Raw genomic sequence first — 20,160 nt, 5'->3', positions numbered from 1 at the left:
GCATGGTACATTTATTATTCATCTCCCTTGCTCCTTTTCTTTTCCTTCTGTCTCCTTTTCTCCCGGCTTTCTTTCCCCCTCTCTCCTCACTTTGCCTCATTAACCCCTGGTAGTAGTGAATTAGGATGGGAACGCCGAGGTAGTGAATGAGTGCTGTGCACCGCTGTCACACGCTGTTGGACCGGGCTAAAGTGCATTAGCGCTGAGATTATCAAGGGCTGAACTGTTCTCATCAATGGCATTAACTAACATAGGAGCGCACTGTAACTTATCCGCTGCTTCGAAAGTGATTAGCTTTGAACATTTTGCACCGCACTGTTGAAATTACTGGGTAATAGTTGATGCTGAGTTTAAGAAGAGGCCTTTGTTAAGATTTGCATTTTAGTGCAATGAACATGCAGTAATTCATAGGGTCCAATAATGTCGTAAAGCTTGGCCATAAGGTAGGAAACATGGATCGTTATCATGGAAGAGGCTCTTGTAGGATACAGGTGTGGAAACACTGGTTTAATTAAACTGTGTGGGTGGATTTGCATGTGTGTGTGTGTGTGTGTGTGTGTGTGTGTGTGTGTGTGTCTGTGTGAGATGGGTTGGCATAAATCTTTTAAGAAGAGCCCTCATTAATGTCCACCCTTACAACCTAAATGTTAAAAGTAATTTTCCAAGATGTGAAAGTAGGTGTATGTATGTTGTGCACATGCTTTTACATGTAATCTTCTACATGTATGTACATTTCTGTACTCTGTGTGTATGTGTGTGTGGTCTGCCCTTCTCTTTAATGAGAGAAAATGATTAGAGAAAAATAGCGATCAGTACATCTCATCTCAGCGCACGCACACACACACAACGCTCCACTGTTATCAGCGAGAGGAATCTTTGATCACAGAAGGAGACAGACAGACAGAGCGGAAAGAGAATATGTGAGCAGCAGATGAAACAGAGAAAATGAGAGAGAGAGAGAACAGAAACAGAGAGGCGATGTGAAGAAGCAATGGATGATTCATTTTATGGATGCCTTTTAGACATTCTTTAAACTTAGAATATCCAACAATCATTATGGCAGTTTCTCTCACACTGATGGAAGCAGAGGTAGCAGCACCTCAGGCCTCCAGTCACACCTGCATCTTTTTTTCACTGTGTGAGATTCCAAGTGTCTTTGTGTGTATATCTATACATATTGTGTGTGTGTGTGTGTGTGTGTGTGTGTGTGTGTGTGTGTGTGTTTGAGTTTGAGTTTATTTATTTAAAACAGGGACAATACATATTAATGAACATATACATGGCCAGAATGAGCAGGAGGAGGGAAAATGTGTCCTTGAGCACAATAGAACAGAAAAGAAAAAGAGAAGCAAGAACAATGAAAAGTATAGTGGATCATGGAACATACAGGTCAAGGGTTAGGGGACCAAACGTATTTCACTAGTGTTAAACGCTACGTTTATTATATCAAAGGGTTGATTAAAGTGCAGAGTGCTTAAGTGTTAAAGTGTTAGGTGCGTAATTATATTGCAGATTGCCCGATTGCATAGTAAATATAAAGTGCTATTTTAAATGCACAATAATCAATACACATTACATTTATTAAATACCAGCAATGGTAATTTTATGATACTGGGAGTACCTACTTTTAAGAATATACAGTGCATCTTGCCTTGCACGTAGCCCTAATACCTAAAAAGTAAATAAATATATAATAAATAGCGAAGATATTAATGGGTGTGTGTGTGTGTGTGTGTCCACAGGGAGATGTTGTGTGCTTTGTTAGGTTAGTGAGTGTAGCCACACAAGAGGACATAGCAGCAGATGGCGATAACGACAGATAATTGATATTCACATGCTTCAGCAGGACATACGCATATGGAGACAGACTCATTCTCAAAACCTGACCAATATTCAGTGTTTTCTGCACACATGGGCTTGGGTTGGCTTTTTTTTATTTTATTTGTTATTACTGTGCTGGTTTCTAACAACTATTATTAATTAGATTTTTTAATTTATTTATTTTTTCAGTTCAAAAAGTTCAAGAAAATTCAATGTTAAAAATGTTCTTTTAAAAATGTAATAATTGCACGATGCTTCCAAAGTCAATGAGTAATCGTGTTGAATATTTATGAACTCAATATTAACCAAAATGATGGTAATTATGATCTTTGCCATTATCAAGCAGCTATAACATAGAGTCACCTGGTGTCCACCTGTAGTAGCCGTGAGTAGGATAGCAGAGGCCAGAAATCACACGACACTGTCCTCTGTACAGGAAACCAGCTGGCCAGCTTGTTCATTTGATTAATTTGATTTCATGGTAGCTTGCGTGCTAAGGCAGGGTACTTGTGGTGAGAAAGAGAAAGACATAGTGTATATGCTTGGCTTGTCACACTCACATTATAGTTTAACGGGGCTGTATGTAATCGGAAAATGCCATTTAGAAGCTGTGCTGTCAGGAGAGAGAAGAAGCCGCTGCAGAAAATGACACATTTTGCTGTTAATTTGGGAACGTCCTGATAAGATTGGATGACTGATGGCGCTCTGGGAAAGAGCTAAATTAAGTGGAAAAACTCAACGTTAAATGCAAAGTGTAAATTATCTGTTTTGTCTTGAGCGCCCGGTCTTAACTTCTATTCCCTCTACCGTATCTGATCCCTTTCATCATTTTCTGCATCTCCATTTCCCTCCGTCTCTTTCTCATCCGTTCTGCATTTGTGTGACCGCATGCAGTTGTGTGAACTAATGACCGAAGGCTACCAACCGCCTGCACAAAGCCAGCCTCTGTGCTGTTGCCCGGGCCATACAACTCGTGGTGCGGCTGGCTGGGCCAAATGATGACACACACACACACACACACACACACACAAACACACAGACACACACACACAAACACACACACACACAGTCACTATATTGCAAAGTCACATTTTCTGATCTGGATTTTCAGTTTATAATCTTATCGAGCAGAAAGATAACACATACCGCAAGTGAAAGAAAGAGTTGACACACTCATTTATCGCCTCCTTCCTGACTGCACACACTGGTCAAATATTATTGGTGTTTTTCCACAGTGTGTTTATTTGTTCCTTTTTGGGTGGAGGTGGTGTTCCTCTCTGTAAAGGCCGGGAGGTGGACGTGAACATTTAAATGCAGACCACAAACACACGTGCCCCCACACTCACAAACACACCCACACACACACACAGGAGTTTGACAAGGCAGCATTATGCACCAGTAGAATAACAATCATCAGTCAATTAGGCCGTGACATGGTCTCTTGATGGTGACACCAACAGTCCCAGTGGAATACATGAGTGACTCCACACAGAAATATACACATACAAACGACAAACTGTCACTTGTTATTAACCCCTGGAATGCCACGTGACCAGTGTAGTCACTATATAAACACAGCAGATGTTAAATCTGACGCCAAACCAAAACAGCAGCTCTGATTTTAGATTTGGATTATATTTGCCAGATTACTATTTTTGTGCAGCTCTTACTTATCAAAGCCCACCATCACTTGATGTTCGACTGATGTCGTCATCCTCTCATCTTCTAAGATGACAGAGCTGATAGCAGCTTATGTTCGTGCTCAAGGACGTCTCAACAGAACCAATGCTAATTAGTTTATTGAAACACTTTGGTGCAGAGGTCATGTTATCTTTTAGTTGTGAGACATTCATACTAACTAAAGAACTAGGGGAACTTGTTCCTCAGGAAGTACTTCTGCAGTTACCAGAGCAACCTGGTCTCACAGAAATCCGTGAAATAGCCACGGATTTCGCTTTACTCAAAATCCGTGGAATAGCCAAGGAATCGCTCAAATTTCCGTGAAACTGACACGGATTTCGCTACAATGCAAGTTAATTACAGTCATATCCCGTGGCTATTGGTTTGTTCCAAGTCACGTGACTTTGAAGGTCCCAGCGGTCAGAACAAAAAACATGGCGGACAGTTCTCTAATTTTTAGTGAAAAAATCAATATTTTGACTTAGTTTCTGCATAAAAATGGATTTTGGTCACATTTCTAGCGAGAAATATATATTTTAAATTAAGTTTTATAAATTAAAATTAAAAGAAAGGTCTTACTCTCCCAGTATGTTTTGTTTTCCGTTACACTAGGAGTCAAAACTCCAGCAGCACTTGTAATATGAAGAGCAACTTTATATAAAAAAAAACCAAAACATTTCAGCTTGTGGCCTTTATCAGGGTCACGATGAAGGCCAAATGTGTTGCTCTGTAAAAGAAGAAGTTGTGTTTTTATAGTAAAGTTGCTAAAGTTTTGACCTCCTGAGACATTTTTCCCTTCCTCACTGCACCTTGGATATGGGTGAAGCTGTGCCAGAACCCCCCGTCGGCCTCAACAGTTTTTGTTCCACCAGCCATTAAAGTCTTATGTTGGAACTGACTGTTTCTGCTGTTGTTAGAAAACCTTGAGTTTTTCTTCCTTGATGCCCCGATCAGTTGAATGGCAGCAACGTCCCACTGCACCCACCTGAGCCTGGCACGGCCACAATGGACACGCAGCGGGCGCTGGGGGCTCCTACCACCTGGCACACTGGCCACGTACGTACAACAGATGGCTCGAATCGACCCCCGATGGAGGGCGCAGCTGAGGAATCTTAACGTGCGTTTGTGTGTAAATGTGTGTGCAGTGTCAAAAACAAGCACTTACAATAGGTATTGGATTATCGACCAGGATCCTCTCTTTTGTCTGGTGTCCTCGGACCACCTATTGAGATTGTGTTTATGTGTGTGAGTGTGTGTGGGTCATGGTGAATGCCCTTTCATTGTCAGTGATCAACGGTGCCTTAAAGTGCAGAAGTGGCCGAGAGAATCAGTCGAGTTTCACTTGAATGTCCATCTGCTGACTGCTATACAACACAGACAGAGGCGGCTTAGTTACGGTGCTTCTTACTGTGATATCGTTGTAATTTTATATATATGTGTGTGTGTGTGTGTGTGTGTGTGTGTGTGTGTGTGTGTGTGTGTACACTGTAAAACCCAATGTTGCATGTTTGTTATCATAACTAATTTTTCTTTTTCAATACAACAAAGATTTGTGAAAAAGTCATTTTAACCTGGAATATTGAGTCAAATAGCAAGATTCAATTGAGTTAACTCGATTGTCTTTGCTGTCTTAACATAAAATTCTTTTGCAGCATAGACACTCAAATATTTAAGTTGAAACAACAAGTTGGGTTTTACAGTGTGTGTATATATATATATATATATATATATATATATTGTTATTTGTTATTGTTGTTACTGTTGTTGTTGTTGTTGTTGTGTTTTTACGATCCTTACTGTGTTTCACTCCCTAGCCCACCTCCCCTTCCCTCAAGTGGCCCTTGTCGCTTGTCAGGCCGCCATTGTAAATAAGAATTTGTTCTTAATGACCTGCCTGGTTAAATAAAGGTGAATGAATGAAAAAAAAAAGGACAGATGAGAGTAAGATACGATACAGTATGTAAAGCTGGCCTCCTGCCTGACAAGAGAACAGGGACACACAGCGACCGATGACCGGCCGAGCCAAGCAGACAGAAATAATGAAACAGTCAAAGGCTACGGAGGCTTTTAATCCCAAATATTAAGTGCAGCTGACGGCCGGTCCGCCGCTGTGTCCTTGAACGCAACGGCATCCTGATGACCGCTGGAATTAGTTAATCACACCAGTGGACGTCACCTCTCTTCATCACTTCCTTCTCTCCTCCACCTCCTCTTGCTCTTCTCTCTATCTGCTCCATCTTTCTATCTATATCCCTTCCTTCCTCTCACTGTATCTCTCCCACTTTGTCCCATCAAACCAGGACTCATTAGTGAAAGTTTCCCCCGTGTGTGAGTGTGTGAGTGTGTGTGTGGCCAACAGAGCACAGAGGGACTTCATTAGTGCATTAAACATGTTGTTTGTGCCACCGTCTTGTTGCTCTGGACAACCTTGAGCATTAGAGTTGGTTAAAAATAGACTATAGAGTGTAGATAACACGAGATATCAAAGCACTTCAAGTCCAGCCAAATGATGAATAAAGAGGACGCTTCAGGTGAAATAATGTAACTTAAAATAGAAAACACTCTCTAGGATGAAAAAAAAGATCCATTTGGCATACATTCGTTGTTTATTTTTATCAATATAGCCATGATATTAAAAGTTTTTTCCTTTTTCTCTACCTGTAAACACAAGAGGGTTGGTGTTTTCATATTCTTTCAATCCTTCGCCTCTCTTGCTCTCAAAGTAAGATGGAAAAACACAAAAGAAAGCTGCCTCCTTTTAGCACAGTCATCCATCTTACCAATATTCTCACTGTTTCTACCCCTGTCTTTTTTTCTGCACCCTCAGGCATGGCTATATAAACAGCATTCAATGCTAGTGCTCTCCAGAGGAAAGTGTAAGAACAGGAGCGCGCTCCATCACGGCATCATGGTCTGCATGCACTCCCACAAAACTGTCGAAAGCTAAAAATACACTCATGTAGAAACTGATCCTGAGAACTCAAACAACTTATTCTACCGATAAGACAATAAGCACGTATATTATAGCAACAATGACCCCACAAAAACTGAGTAGAAGAGGACGAATGCCAGCCGGATCAGGGAGGGAGAACCACATGCTGCTAATTCAGCTGCTCTTTTTCAATTTTTTTATCATCTGTCTTTTTATTACTTTGCATATTTCTCTTTCTCCCTTACTGTCAAATTTTTCTGGCACCGCTGCGAGTCTCTGTGTGAATGTGTGCTAGAATGTCAGGTTTTAGATATTGTTCCGTCTATGCAAATTGAATATTTTCCAAGACCAGATTTCTTGTTGTTTTAGGGTTTTCTGTCTGAAACAGAAGGCAGCCAAAAGATCTGCAGGCTCTCTGGCTCCGCTGATACACACACATGCACACGCACACACACTCACACACACATACGCGAAAACAGCATACCTCAACTACCTGCTGTAGCATTGCTTGCCAGGTGATGTTCCACACAAACACACACACACACTGCTCAACACAACAGCACAGAAGAAAAGACATGTGACGATAGCTAAATAAATAAAGGGACTACTGCCAAACTAAGTGAATGGATGTCACTTTGACAAATGCACAGCGCTGAATCTTAGTCAACACTGTATTGTTTGTTGTCCCTCGCTCCCTCATAAACACACACACACACGCACACAAATCCATGCCATCACAAGCGTACACATTATTATGCGTACTGTGAGTGACAAACACACAAACACTGCGTGCATACACAAACACGCATTAAAAGGCACACAAACACACAGGCTGATTATACATTCATAATATTGAATGGATGACAGGTCTTGAGCAGTGCGGCGGGAAACGGGGTGAATTCTAATGAGGTACCATTTACCCCGAGAGCTCCGCCGTCCACGGAGCGGATACACACACATACATGCAAAGACATGACACATAGTAACGAATGCCCGGGCTGCACACAAGCATGTTATGCAGATGGAATCGTAATTATGGGACATTGTAAGAGTTTACATCTAACATACAATCTCCATGTCAACCAACAACATATTCAACCCAATTGTCACTCTGTTACATTAATGGGCTGATTGCATGTTTTTATCCACAAGGTAGGGATGCCACAGTGAGGACATTTCCCAACTCGTTAAGCAAGTCGTGACAACTCCGGTGTAACCGATCATCACCGGACATTTTACAAGACAAGATGTGCGTTGATTGGGTTCAAATCCAAAATACTTCAGAATCGGTTGCTTTTCTTGTCAGCAACTCTCCATGATAAGTGAAATCTGACTACTGCAACTCAACTAATTAATATCACAGAGGGCAGCCATGCCACATTCACAAACACTCCGATTCTGAAACATTCCAGGTGTTTTGAAGCGTTGTGGAGGATCGAACAAAATCCTGCCTAATGTTGATAATATTTACAAGTTATAGTTTTTCTTTTATTTGATGAAAGTGGACATTAATACATAAAAATGGACTGAATTGGGTTTATACTAGGGGAGTAACAATCCCTGAAATCCAGGATTCAATTAGACTTTTAACGTTATGATTCCATTCAATTTGATATTTCATCTCTTTTTTTGGGTGCTAGGGAGTCCCAATTCATAAAGATCAATAATCACTGTTTTACGCCCTCACAGCTGTCAATAACATTACAAATTCATTAAAAAAGACATAAATGTGACCATATGGTACATTTAAATAATTTATTGAAACTGTTGATTTTTTTTTTTATTTCAATAATTGAAATTAAAAGCTAATTTCAATGGATTTATGATTTAGAATCGCACTTGTGACACCCCTAGTTAATATCTATACACAGGACTACGGCAGTTGCATCTCCATGGTCCAAATATGTGTCTGATGTTGACACAACCCCCAAACTGCTAGTGTGGAACTTAAACTAAAAGGACAACAAAAACCAATAAGAAATTCACTCATAAACTGCTCTCCAACGTTACATCCATACAAAGTTATATTAAGCAAAGAGTTTATCTGAAAGTCAGACTGAAGCAGAAGACAGAAAGTTAAAAAGTCCATCCATCCATCCATCCATCCATCAGCGCTCTATCCCTCTGTCCTACCCTCCATATACCCACCTGAATTAATCCCCACTCCACAGCTGACCAGAACAGAAAAGCCATTCACCAGTCATAGCTGTTGGATTGATTGAAGGCGAGCTCTTAAAATTAGAGGCGAGGCGGTACGTGGCGTTGGGATACAGCAGTAACATTTTATGTGTGACGTGACTAACATGACAATCAATGAGGGGAGTAGCCACAGACTTGCTTTAAATTGCCTGTTAAACGAACAGGTTTTAAAGAGGCACTTGAATGTCCTGTTGGAAATGGCCACTAGCGAGAAAAATGGAGTTGACTGCATTTAATCTTAGTGTAAAAAGTGCCTGCAAAGTGCTTTGTGAGAATGCACAACGATTAAGCTGCAAGCATACAGTTCATTAAGTGAATAATAACCACCACTGGCTGAAAAACTGCCATGAAAAAAAAAGGTGACGCTAAATGAGTTGCAGCCCTTTCTCTAAATGTCCTTGAAACAACAAGCAGCAAAGAGCAAAAGTTTGCTCTACACCCCAGCAATTTCCTTTTAGCTCTCGAAAACAACCAAAACAAAAAGCATAATAATAATAATAATAATAATTCCTACCTTCTTCAGTTTGCCATTTCGTGTGCCGACAAAAGCCACAGTGTTGCCTCTGTAGTCGTACGCCGCCACTGAGGTCATGCCGTCGTCTTTGTCGATGAAAAGGGGCGTGCCCTCGATGGTGCTGGTTCCCCCGAGAGGCTGGTTGAAGTCCTGGCCACAGAAGTTATCGTCTATCTGCAGCGGCTGTAGGAAGAGAGAAAAGAAGAGTATCAAACAAGAGGCCTGACAGAAGAATATAGAATTGTTCAAAATTCAAGTAAGTCTATTTTTATCTTGTGCACTTTTTTTCTGATTCAGTACATCAACAGCATCACAGAGTACACTCTAAATCAGCGGTTCCCAAACTTTTTTAGCTGCGCACCCCCTTCTATGTCCCCACCAGGTTGACGCACCCCCAATCCCCCACACCTTCAAAAAAACAAAATGCAATAAGATTTTTTATAGCCATATTAAAGGCGGCATGTTTAATCATGCTCAAATGTCCAGAACACACATATAATAAAATAATCACCACCACAACGCGCTCTCTTATGTCTCTTATGTCTATCTTTATATTGAAACACAGTTTCAATATAATGGCAACAAAGTTATGTGCAAGTTTCCCCTTTTCAGAGGAAATGGAAGATGGAAGTGTGAGGGGGGGGGGGGGGGGGGGGTGTAATTGTGTAATTATCAGACCGCCATTACATTTTTCATCTCGCGCACCCCCTAAGCAGCAGCTCACGCACCCCCAGGGGGTGCACGCACCACACTTTGGGAATCCCTGCTCTAAATAACGGCCCTTTTAAAAATATTTCTGAAGTCTTTTTATTGTTAAACAGTTCAAAGCATCGAGAGGAGGACTTGGAGAGAGCAGGAAATGAAACAACAAATGTCCGGATCAAGTCCGAGACATCAAGCGCCTTAGCCCGGCGACTTCCAAGGACGCCCTTTAAATAAAATCTTGAAAGCAGCAGAATCCTCTGAAAGTCCACTTGTTACTTGTTTCCACATCACAGCGGGAGCACAGACAGGCATATAGGCGTGTCACCTAACCTCAATGCTTTTACTTAATTATCCTACATGTTAAGCAGCCTATTCAAACACGAGCCATTCACAGATACACCGTACTTTCTCCCTAACAGAATCCCACCGTGCAAAACTTAAAGCATATTGTAAAGTGTTCGGTCACGGCGGTGCCATGGCGGCAATGCTGGTGACCATGTGACATTATCTGGAGCATTCCTGTGTCACGAGGGGCCCATCGCCCCGGGCAATCCTCTGACCCATATGATGCCTTTACCAGTCATTATGCACACACACACAGACCATAATAAGTTGCCTATGAAGTAGGGTCAAAGTGCCACAGACATTGACTGGTTTGTTAAACTAACATTCTTTTTTTTACTTTTGTAGGGACAGAAATTGATTTCGATAACTGATTGTCAAATATGAAGTTTTTCCAGCTCCTTAAATTTGAGAGTTTCCAAATTCCTTTATGTTTCTCACAATTTAAAGTGCTGGTGAAACACAAGTTAAAAAGGCTTTGGCTTCTGTACTGTGACACATTTCTGCGTGAAATAGAATATTTTAGCAGTGTACAGTTACAAGAAGGATTTAAATAAAATCCTTTCCATTTGATTGGGTCTCCAAAAAGTTTGTAGGCTTAAGAGTTGATTGTGATACGGAGCTACAGAGGACTGTTAGCTACACACACACACACACACACACACACACACACACACACACACACACACCACACACACACACACACACACACACACACACACACACACACACACACACACACACACACACACACACACACACACACACACACACACACACACACACACACACACACACACACACACACACACACACAGATCAGGAGAAGGACGAGCGTGGGATGAATGAATAAGACCTCGGGCACACTGTTTTGTAAATGTGGATGTGGAAATACGTAGATCGGGAAAAGCACAAATACTGTGACAGAAACAGATATTTTTCTGTCTACTCGCAGTTGCTCATTATTATTCAGGGAAAATATACTTTAGAATAAATTATATGCCAATATTAAACAAATGTTATGCTTTTAAATAGGCACAAAAATTGCAATGCCAATAAATATTAGGTTAGTAAATACAATATTTGCCCAATTTAAGATGACTTCCGGTATAATTCATGTCAATTTTTGGTCTTCTATCTGAATACAGATACAGATAATCTGTATAACAAAGTCTTGTTTAAATCAGAAGAACTTATCTAAATGCCCTAGAATGCAGGATGTTTTTTGTATGTAATAATCAGTGGCGGTTCTACACAGGGGCCTCCAGGGGCCACTGCCCCTGTGAAGAAGCCCTTGGCCCCTGCTGTGGCCCCTGTGTCAAATTAATAATAAAATGATCAATTTATAACAATGAACGACGGAACAATTCTAGCTATTTTTTGTTCAAACAATATCTCATTGTACACAAAATGAACCCAGAATGTGTACATTGTATAATAGTTTAATTGTGCAATAAAAGCTAAATATAAATAGCATTCTCACTGTACTGCACTTTCAAAATAAAAAAAAGTAATTTTGCACAAAAAATGAGAAATGTCATTGTCGTACTTAAATATCATTTTTGAAGATTTTTAATGTGCCCCTCTGATTAAACACTGGCCCCTGCTTGGCCCCCACAGTAAAATTGGTCTAGAACCACCACTGGTAATAATACTCTGATACTGATTTCTAGACATATAATTTGGTGTATAACAGGAGACAAATGAACAATTGACAGAGTCGCAAAGGATCAAAACTGGTGAAATATGTTTCAGTTCACTGGCTCTGTAAAGATATCCATTTGGGCTCAGGGAAGTTGTGATGGATATTTCTGCCTATTAATCCACTAATTGAAAACAATCATCAAGATTATGGATGATGAAAGTAAAATCTACTAGCCAAAGGTTTGACAATCAAAAAATCTTTGTGTGTCAACTAAAATAAGTACTTTTCCGATGCTGCTTTGGTAGTACTGTTTCTGACAGAAACCAAATGTGTGTGTGAGAGTGCAGACGTGTGTGTGTGTCAGACACGAGGTTGCTGACTGACTGCTAAAGTGTGGAACTGAATGGGCATCAGTGTGTGTCAACCAGAGCCAACAGACACGTGAATGAGTTAGTACACACACACATATACACACAAATTCACACACTTGGAGAGTGTGTAAATGGCGGTGTAATCCACAGTCCTATCACTACATCATCTGATTGATCCACACAGGAAAAAAGATAACACCCCTCCCTCGCTCGCTCTCCCTCTCACTTGCTCACTCTCTCTCCCTCCCGATCTACCTAAATTGCCTGCAGCTCAGCACATGTCAATAACCCGTTATTCTGCTTTTTTCTACTTTCTCCCTCTTTTCCCCCCGTCTCTTTCCAGCTGATACAGTAACTGAGCAAACATCGATATCCCCTCCCTGTCCATCTCCACCTCCGTCCATCCATCCCTCCTCGCCTAATCACTCTGCATGTCCCTCTTCATTCGTCCCTCCTCAGAAAGTCTCCCTCGGCCTCCATCTCTCACTCAGTCACTACTCTTTGTGTTCCTCACATACGTCTTTTTACTATGTTCTCCAAAGAGTGCAGAGTGTGTGTGCGGGGTAGAAGGGCAATCAACAAAGAGCTTGCTCTCTCTTGCTTTCCTTTGCACAAAAATGTCACATGGTAAAAGGAAAGAAAAAAGAAAAGACATTTTAATTGAAGAGTCTGTGTGTGTGTGTGTGTGTGTGTGTGTGTGTTTAAGAAAGAAAGAAAGTAAGAGACAGGAACACACACAGCCATTACCTGAAACAACTTTCTTTTGTACCAACTAATGGCTTGGGGGCAATTTCTTTCCTCGGAACAATGGCGACTGACAGAAGACACACACACCGACAAAAACACACATGTGAGGGCTAGTAAATTTGTGCACACACACACACACACACACCAGTCTATTTTCTATGTGTTCAGATTTGGCTAGGAGCAAGAGAACAATTCCCATTGACTTCATATGAAATACAACTAGAGGCAACAATTTTGAACAGCATAGTCAAAGGAGAGAAATCCATCAATCTGGACTAGTCCCCCACCCCACACACACACAACCACGAACACACTGACACACACACAAGCAATCCAGTGCCGTCACAGCCTAAGGAAAACAAGTTAAAAGGGTTAATCCATCTTCTGTGGAAGAGACTCACGGTTGAAAATACTGTATACAGTAGCCCCATGAGTCCATATGGGTTAACACACACCACTACACACACAATGCACACACTAGCACATACACAGTAGCCTATATAGGTCTCTCTGGGGCACTGGAGGGTAAAGGTGCTATAGCATTCCTTAAACAGCATAGATCAGCATGGAATAAAAGGCGTGTCCCTTGAGGTTGGAAAGCATTTTAATGGAGGTTACATTCTTCTGACGGTTCTGCAGTTTAAAGCACTAAAAGATCCCCACGTGAATTGAAGCTGATATTTAGTATGGAAAGAATATTCCCCTCTGTGGTCTCAGCAGGGTTATTGGCTGGAGACCGTATATAATGTTCTGCAGTGTTTTCAAAGACGCACAACTCTGTCAGGGCTGAAAGAGTTAAGCCAACAACCTTCCACTGACTTTGGCAGCAGGATCTTACAAATGCATAAGAGTAAGTTTTCTTATTTTGATTTTCACAGCGCGCAGGTGGCGCTGAGTGAATTTGTGGATTTGCAGTTCACTAGGGATCCCCTCCAAAAAAAGGGAGTATGAATGGCCCTCATTTATCAAACGAGCGTAGAAACGAGCGCAGATCTGAGTGTATATTTCGTCTTACGACAGGGTTCACGTGTGATTTATGAAACGATCGTATTTCTCCGATCACAGCGTAAAAAAGATCGGCTGTTGATAAATGTGGCGGCTCGAAACAAGCGTCATTTAATGTCACGCCCTAATATATACCTGATTCAGAAGGCTCGCCTCCAGAGTTTACGACACCGAAGGACACAATACGGCCAAAAAGAGGATTTTTTCCCCCCTAAAGTCAACTTTATTAGCAAAGTGCACCGTTACAAATAACAACAGTAGCGATATAGACATATTACAGAAATATGCAGCGACGGAGGTTTATGAAATAAAAGTACTTATAGTTATAAACTCAAACAAGTTCACTGAATATTTTATATTTGGAGCACAGACTTAAAAGTTTTCAGCTTTTTGGTTGAAGGTGGTAAACAATGTTTTAGAGTAAGTTTTAATTCAAAAAGAAGAGGAATTCCTGAGTCACAAAGTGAAACGCTGACGTCCAATAGCTGCAACACAACAAACTGGTTTTGTTTGGCAGCATAAAAAGTGAAAAGGAAGAAAATCAGTGGTGCTGTCAGCAGAGTAGCAGACCATTAAACTCCCATGGAGGTTGGAAAAGCCTATTTCTGTATGTATAAATATACACCGTAAAATAGCAGAAGACAACATTTAATAGCCTCGTCTAATATTCTGGTTAAAGAATTTCACAGTCGTAGGGTGTATTTATTTTTAATGACGTTTTAGTGATAATTGATGTAGTCTAAACATGTTTTGCTTTGTCACCAAATTGATAAATGCCGAGGCTTGTGTAGAAACGATCATACGGCCACTTTACGCTCACTTTCTGACGTACGCTCATTTGATAAATGAGAGCCATTGTGTGTGTGTTAAAACTAAAAACAGGAGCTAATTTTCTACCATTAGTCCAATCATGTATCCATCATGAGATGGTGCTTATTTTAACAAATGATTATACATTGGTCAAATGCATATAAGGGTTGCAGTGAATGCTTAATTATATTGTTGATTAATCTACAAATTACATGCATTGGCTATAACATGTAAGAAAGTAGCAAAAATACCCTTCACAGATTCTCAAAGCCCACAGTGACATCTTTAAGTGTCTTGTTTTGTCTGAATCAGGCTGCATTTACACCAAATCAGGCAAAAAGTGCATTCATTTGAATGCTGGTGGTCTGACTTACTAGATGCAGACTGTTGGGTCAGTCCATCTGCTGCAGCTTCTGTTGTCTCTACTATCTGTTTTGCAGGGCTACCGTTTCACTTTCTGGGCTTAGCACCGCCTAAGATGTCTGTGATTAATTAAAAACAAGCCGGATTTAAAACCATTTATCCAAGAATGAAGATAGGTGCACCAGGCCATTCTCCAGCACAGACACAACTCTGTGGAGATTGGTCTGGCTAGTCAAGACGCCAACATTACAAAAAAGGCGCAGCTGCCCTGTGGGAAAAAACTGAAACGGAATCAATATTTGGAGAAATGCAACCTGACGTCCCAATGTGGTGGCCATTTTCATAACGGGCACTCGAACCAGAAGACACCGAAAGGAAGAAGAATCTTGTTTACCATGTAGCATTCCACGGTTTACCAAGCAACTGTGAAGATTGGAGAGAGACAAATCACCGCTGTGATGACCTTTGCAGAGCGGTACAACCCTGCCATTAGGGAGTACAAAGACGTTAATCATCGTGCAGTCGCTCAGTGGTGTGCCACTCTTCAACTTGAGATTTCTGGGCAGTATTTCTCTTGAGTTAAAGTTCATAACATGATGTCACAGAAATGGGCCATTTAATTGACACCGCCACATCGCTGCAAATCTAATGGCGGCAATGCCTGATTTGGTGTGAATGCAGCCTAACAGTCCAGATGTTTTCAGTTTATCATTATATAGACCAAGAAGGAAACAAATGTTGACTTGAGAGAAGGTGTAAGCAGTTCATTTCAAATGTTTCTAATCAAACTAGAAACTGATCATCAAAATAGTTGCAGAATTATACTCCCTAAAGTGTGAACTTTAATGGGGTTTTGAAAGGGTTAATATACAGGCTGAGAGTGAAGAATTACAATGTGTGTATACAGCACATGTGAGCTGTCAGCTGATATTCAAGGTCACAAAGAAATATGTGACCCAGATACTGCTGAATACAATATATGAGGATTTCTCACCAAGAAATACACACACACATATATATATATAAATAAACACACAATAGTCCCTAGAAACAGCTAGAGGTCACGCGTGTTGCTGGCTAACAGCCACTACTGTGGTGTTTTCCCCTGGGTGGAGCTGCTTCAGCCACCTCACACTGCAAAACCATGAAATATAGTCATTCTTATGGCACCAAACACACGTGTACGCACACAACTCAGCCCACAATAACACTGACTGATTACGGATGTGAGCTGGTTGGCCCACGCGAAAGGAAATGGTTGAATAATCATTCCCCCTATGATTGGTATTTCTTTAACGCAATACGTCAAGAAAACATGTCCAGGCACACATCATGCCGATCTCGAGTGGAATTTGTCAATAGTAGCCTCCATTTAGAAAAACATATGGAAACACCAGAATACAATATGGGCTTATGTACGTATGTTGTTTGAAAAAACTGCTGTGAATTATGGCTATTAAGACGGAAGGAAAACATACATGGAAAGCACGAAAACACTGGTTCATTTGGGAACGTGAATTAATTGGGCAGCATGTTGCATTAGCAGGCGTTACCCTATAAAAACCTGTTTGTGCAGAAAGAAATACACAAAAAATATGTTTTTGTATCATGGAGAGCTGGGAAGGAGAGGAGAAGACATACGAGGGACACGAGTGGCTGGTATTAATGCTGACAGCATGGATTCAGGACAAGCCTGCAATTCATCAGTGTGTGGTTGTGTGTGTTCGTGCATTCATGCATGCACAACATATGAGCTTCTCTCCTCACTAGTCATAGGTCGTTTCCTCATCAAGCCGACAGACAAACACACATTTCACTTTGAAACGTAACGTTTGTGTGGATGTGTGTGAACAGGAGAGAAGTGAAAGCGAAGTGGACAGCAGGAAACGAAAATTATCGAACATCAACCACGGGAGCTGTTCCTTTGCAGCCTTCCACCTTGTTTTCATATCAGATGACAAAGACACACACACACACACACACACACACACAACTAGGGGTATACCAGCAGTTGCAGGTGCCTTCTACCTGACATGTGTGTATGTGTCTGTGTGTATAGTGCTGGCTCCAAGCAGAGTGAGGGATTCTGGGAGAGGGCGGCTCATAAATTACCCAGAAATCTCAGCAGGGGCCTTGAACTCATGGAGACATTGCTGGAGTTTCTTCAAGAAGAATAAACACATAAAGCGATGCGGTGTGTGTGTGTGTGTGTGTGTGCTCAAAGCAGCATTGACGAGCCCTTGTGCTGCTTCATAAAGCAGAAGAGCAACCTAGCATCTGAAGGTATCCTAGTCACCAGGGGTGTCATGACCTGCTATTTGATTAGACTTGAGATGGACCCGTCACTGATTTTATGACTTGACTATTTGCAAATCGTTCCTTAGAATGATTGGCAACATGGCATCATTTTAAGGTACCACACTAAGGTCATGTGGTCACATTCCTGATTTTGCAGATCATGCTGTTGATTTCAATAGTTTAAATTGAAAGCTCATTAGGAATGAGAATTAAAATTGTGACACTTATAATATTAACAAATTCATAATGCAAAGTTTATGCTTGTGTATGTATGTATGTATGTATGTATGTATGTATGTATGTATGTATCTATCTATCTGGGCTCAAAGTTAGTCAACATCACTGTCAAAGAAGATTATAGGTTCATCTCTCATATACTAATATTTAGCCCGAAGCTAAGGAGAAAGATATCAGGGCTCAACAATTGTGTATATCTCAATATCTATGTTTTCTAATATATATTTATTGCTTTAATGAATTGTTGGACCACATGTACTGTAAACCTGAACTTATCTAGACATTATCTGGAGGAGCTCTTTGTGAGAACGCAAATGTCCAAATCGGTTGGACCGAACACGAAACAGACTTAATCCTGCCAGCTCTCGTGTACCTAGTGTGTGTATTGTGTGATTTTAATTAAATTAACTTACTCTATGCCAATTAACACCCTCATTGCTAAATGTAAACCTTCCTGAAAAGAAGACTGTATCAATGGACATATAGTGCATGAATGTAGAAAACAGACACCTCTGTGTTTAGAATAACAAGATGAATACTCTCACAAGGCTCATCACCAACGTCAGCTTTGACGCCATTGGCTCCTCGGAGACAGAGTGTGTTTGATTGCTTTGGTCTCAAAGGTGTTAGACATACTGTGAGATGCATTAACAGTATTTCTACAGGCTGGTGATTCAAAATGCATGACTAGAGGGGTGTGAGGGGAAAAAACAGTCTAAGGAAGAAATTTATTTTTGTCCAAACTATTTACAATCTATGAATTGTTTCCTTACAAGTCCATGTAGCTGTTTTCTAGAATATGTTACTGGATCCTAACTGATCAATAATTTAGAAAGAGAGATGACTGCACCAATTCCATATTCATGGGTTGCAGGGTAGTAATTTCTATGTTGAGTGCACTCCAGGCAGACAGTGAAACCTCAAGGAGTTGGCACCTATTCAGAGAGCTGCTTCCAAAAGCTGTCACCACATGTTTAGACCACAATCCAACTGAAAGTGAGAGACAGGAGGAAAAATAGATACTGTATAGAGAACGTACAGGAAGAAATACACCCGGAAATGCACGCAAAGAGGCACACAGTCTGTTGAAAATAAACCGATGCCAGTAGAAGGCTGACAGGAAGATCGCTCACGATCAGAAGATCGTCAGTTCAAATCCCCACACCAGCTGGGAAATGTGGGTGGGGAAAAGTGAATGAGTAACACACTTCTGCCCTCCATCAGTAACCACCACAGGCGCCCTTAAGCAAAGTACTTAACCTCCGACTGTTCTGGTGGAGATGCTCGGTGACCAGCAGCGGCTCAGCAGATTTACTGTAAAGGTTTCCCACAGCAGATAGATATTTTAAGGAATTAAATTGTACTTATAACTGCATACAAGACCAATTAACCCATTGAAGCCTGGAAAGCGGATACGTCGTTTTGTAGTATTTGTATAAGCTCTCAAATACTTTTTGAATTTAATTTCTAAAAAAAAATCTATTATTTAGTAGAAGTGTTGACACTTCTGTTGAATTTCCAGAAAAACTTCAGGTTTTATGGGCTTATTTTAAAATCGCCCAGAGGTTTTACAGGCTGTTTTTACAGGCGTTTTAGGCTTCAATGGGTTAAACAGCTCAAGGTTTTATGATTAATGTGACCCAAATGAGAGGTCAAGTCATAGAATTTGAATCCAACACTTTAGCCAGTTGGTGAAACTGTTTTTCATCATTTCACATTTACATAGAAACCCAGCTATTAAATGGAGGAAAAATAAATGTAAAAAATCATAATCATAAATCATAATTTTAGTAATAAAGACTTAGCTCTGTTGGGATTTATATTTTTTGTATTCATTCATCAAATAAATATCAAAATAAGAACATAAATTTGCTTTTAAAATAACAGTAAGATTTATATTATTACTTTGTCGGCCCTGGGACGTGCTGATTTACATTTTTTCCCTTCAATTTTCAGTTTGATAAAGCCTTATCTGAGCTGTTATGATTGAAAGTGGACTGTGTTTATTATGAGCTGTGGTCCACAGTGTCCTTTGGATGCATTGTGACATAACATTCAGGTAACAAAAAACTCAAAATGATTTGCCCTTTTAAAAGAAAAGGCAGGGGGGGACCAGGTGTTATTGGACAATAGCAGGTATTCCCTTCAAACGCTCATAGATCACATTTATGTCTGGCAGATATTTATGGAAAGTAGACACATGTACCAGAGCTGTAGCTTGTATATTCGTAACAAACCGTCACAGTACAGGGGGTCACCGTCCAATAGAATACAGGATATGTAGACTAATACTTGAATGTGGAACCAAAGTTTATAACCTCACGTTTCACCTGAACACTTTTAGCTGAACGTTGTTTGCAACATTTGCTAATTGCACAACAAGTCAGTCAAACTATGGCGAGAGCAAATGAAATGCAGAAACTGCAACAACAGCATAATTAGAACAAATCTGTTATTGATACTTATGCTACTCTCTGTTCATAATAATATC

General features: G+C 40.6%; 1 protein-coding gene across 1 annotated transcript in view; it reads right to left on the bottom strand.

Annotated features, from left to right (window-relative positions):
* Positions 1 to 20,160, bottom strand: part of LOC131968168 (plexin-A1-like) — a 213,803-nt gene that overhangs the window by 148,031 nt on the left and 45,612 nt on the right. Inside the window, exon 3 of the mRNA XM_059328924.1 lies at positions 9,147 to 9,329. Within this exon, the coding sequence (XP_059184907.1) occupies positions 9,147 to 9,329 (183 nt within the window). The remainder of the gene's footprint in view (positions 1 to 9,146; positions 9,330 to 20,160) is intronic.

Source organism: Centropristis striata, chromosome 3 (genome assembly GCF_030273125.1).
Source record: "Centropristis striata isolate RG_2023a ecotype Rhode Island chromosome 3, C.striata_1.0, whole genome shotgun sequence".
Lineage (NCBI taxonomy): Eukaryota > Metazoa > Chordata > Actinopteri > Perciformes > Serranidae > Centropristis > Centropristis striata.
Note: the sequence above shows the minus strand (reverse complement) of the source record. Positions and strands in the feature narration are given on the sequence as shown.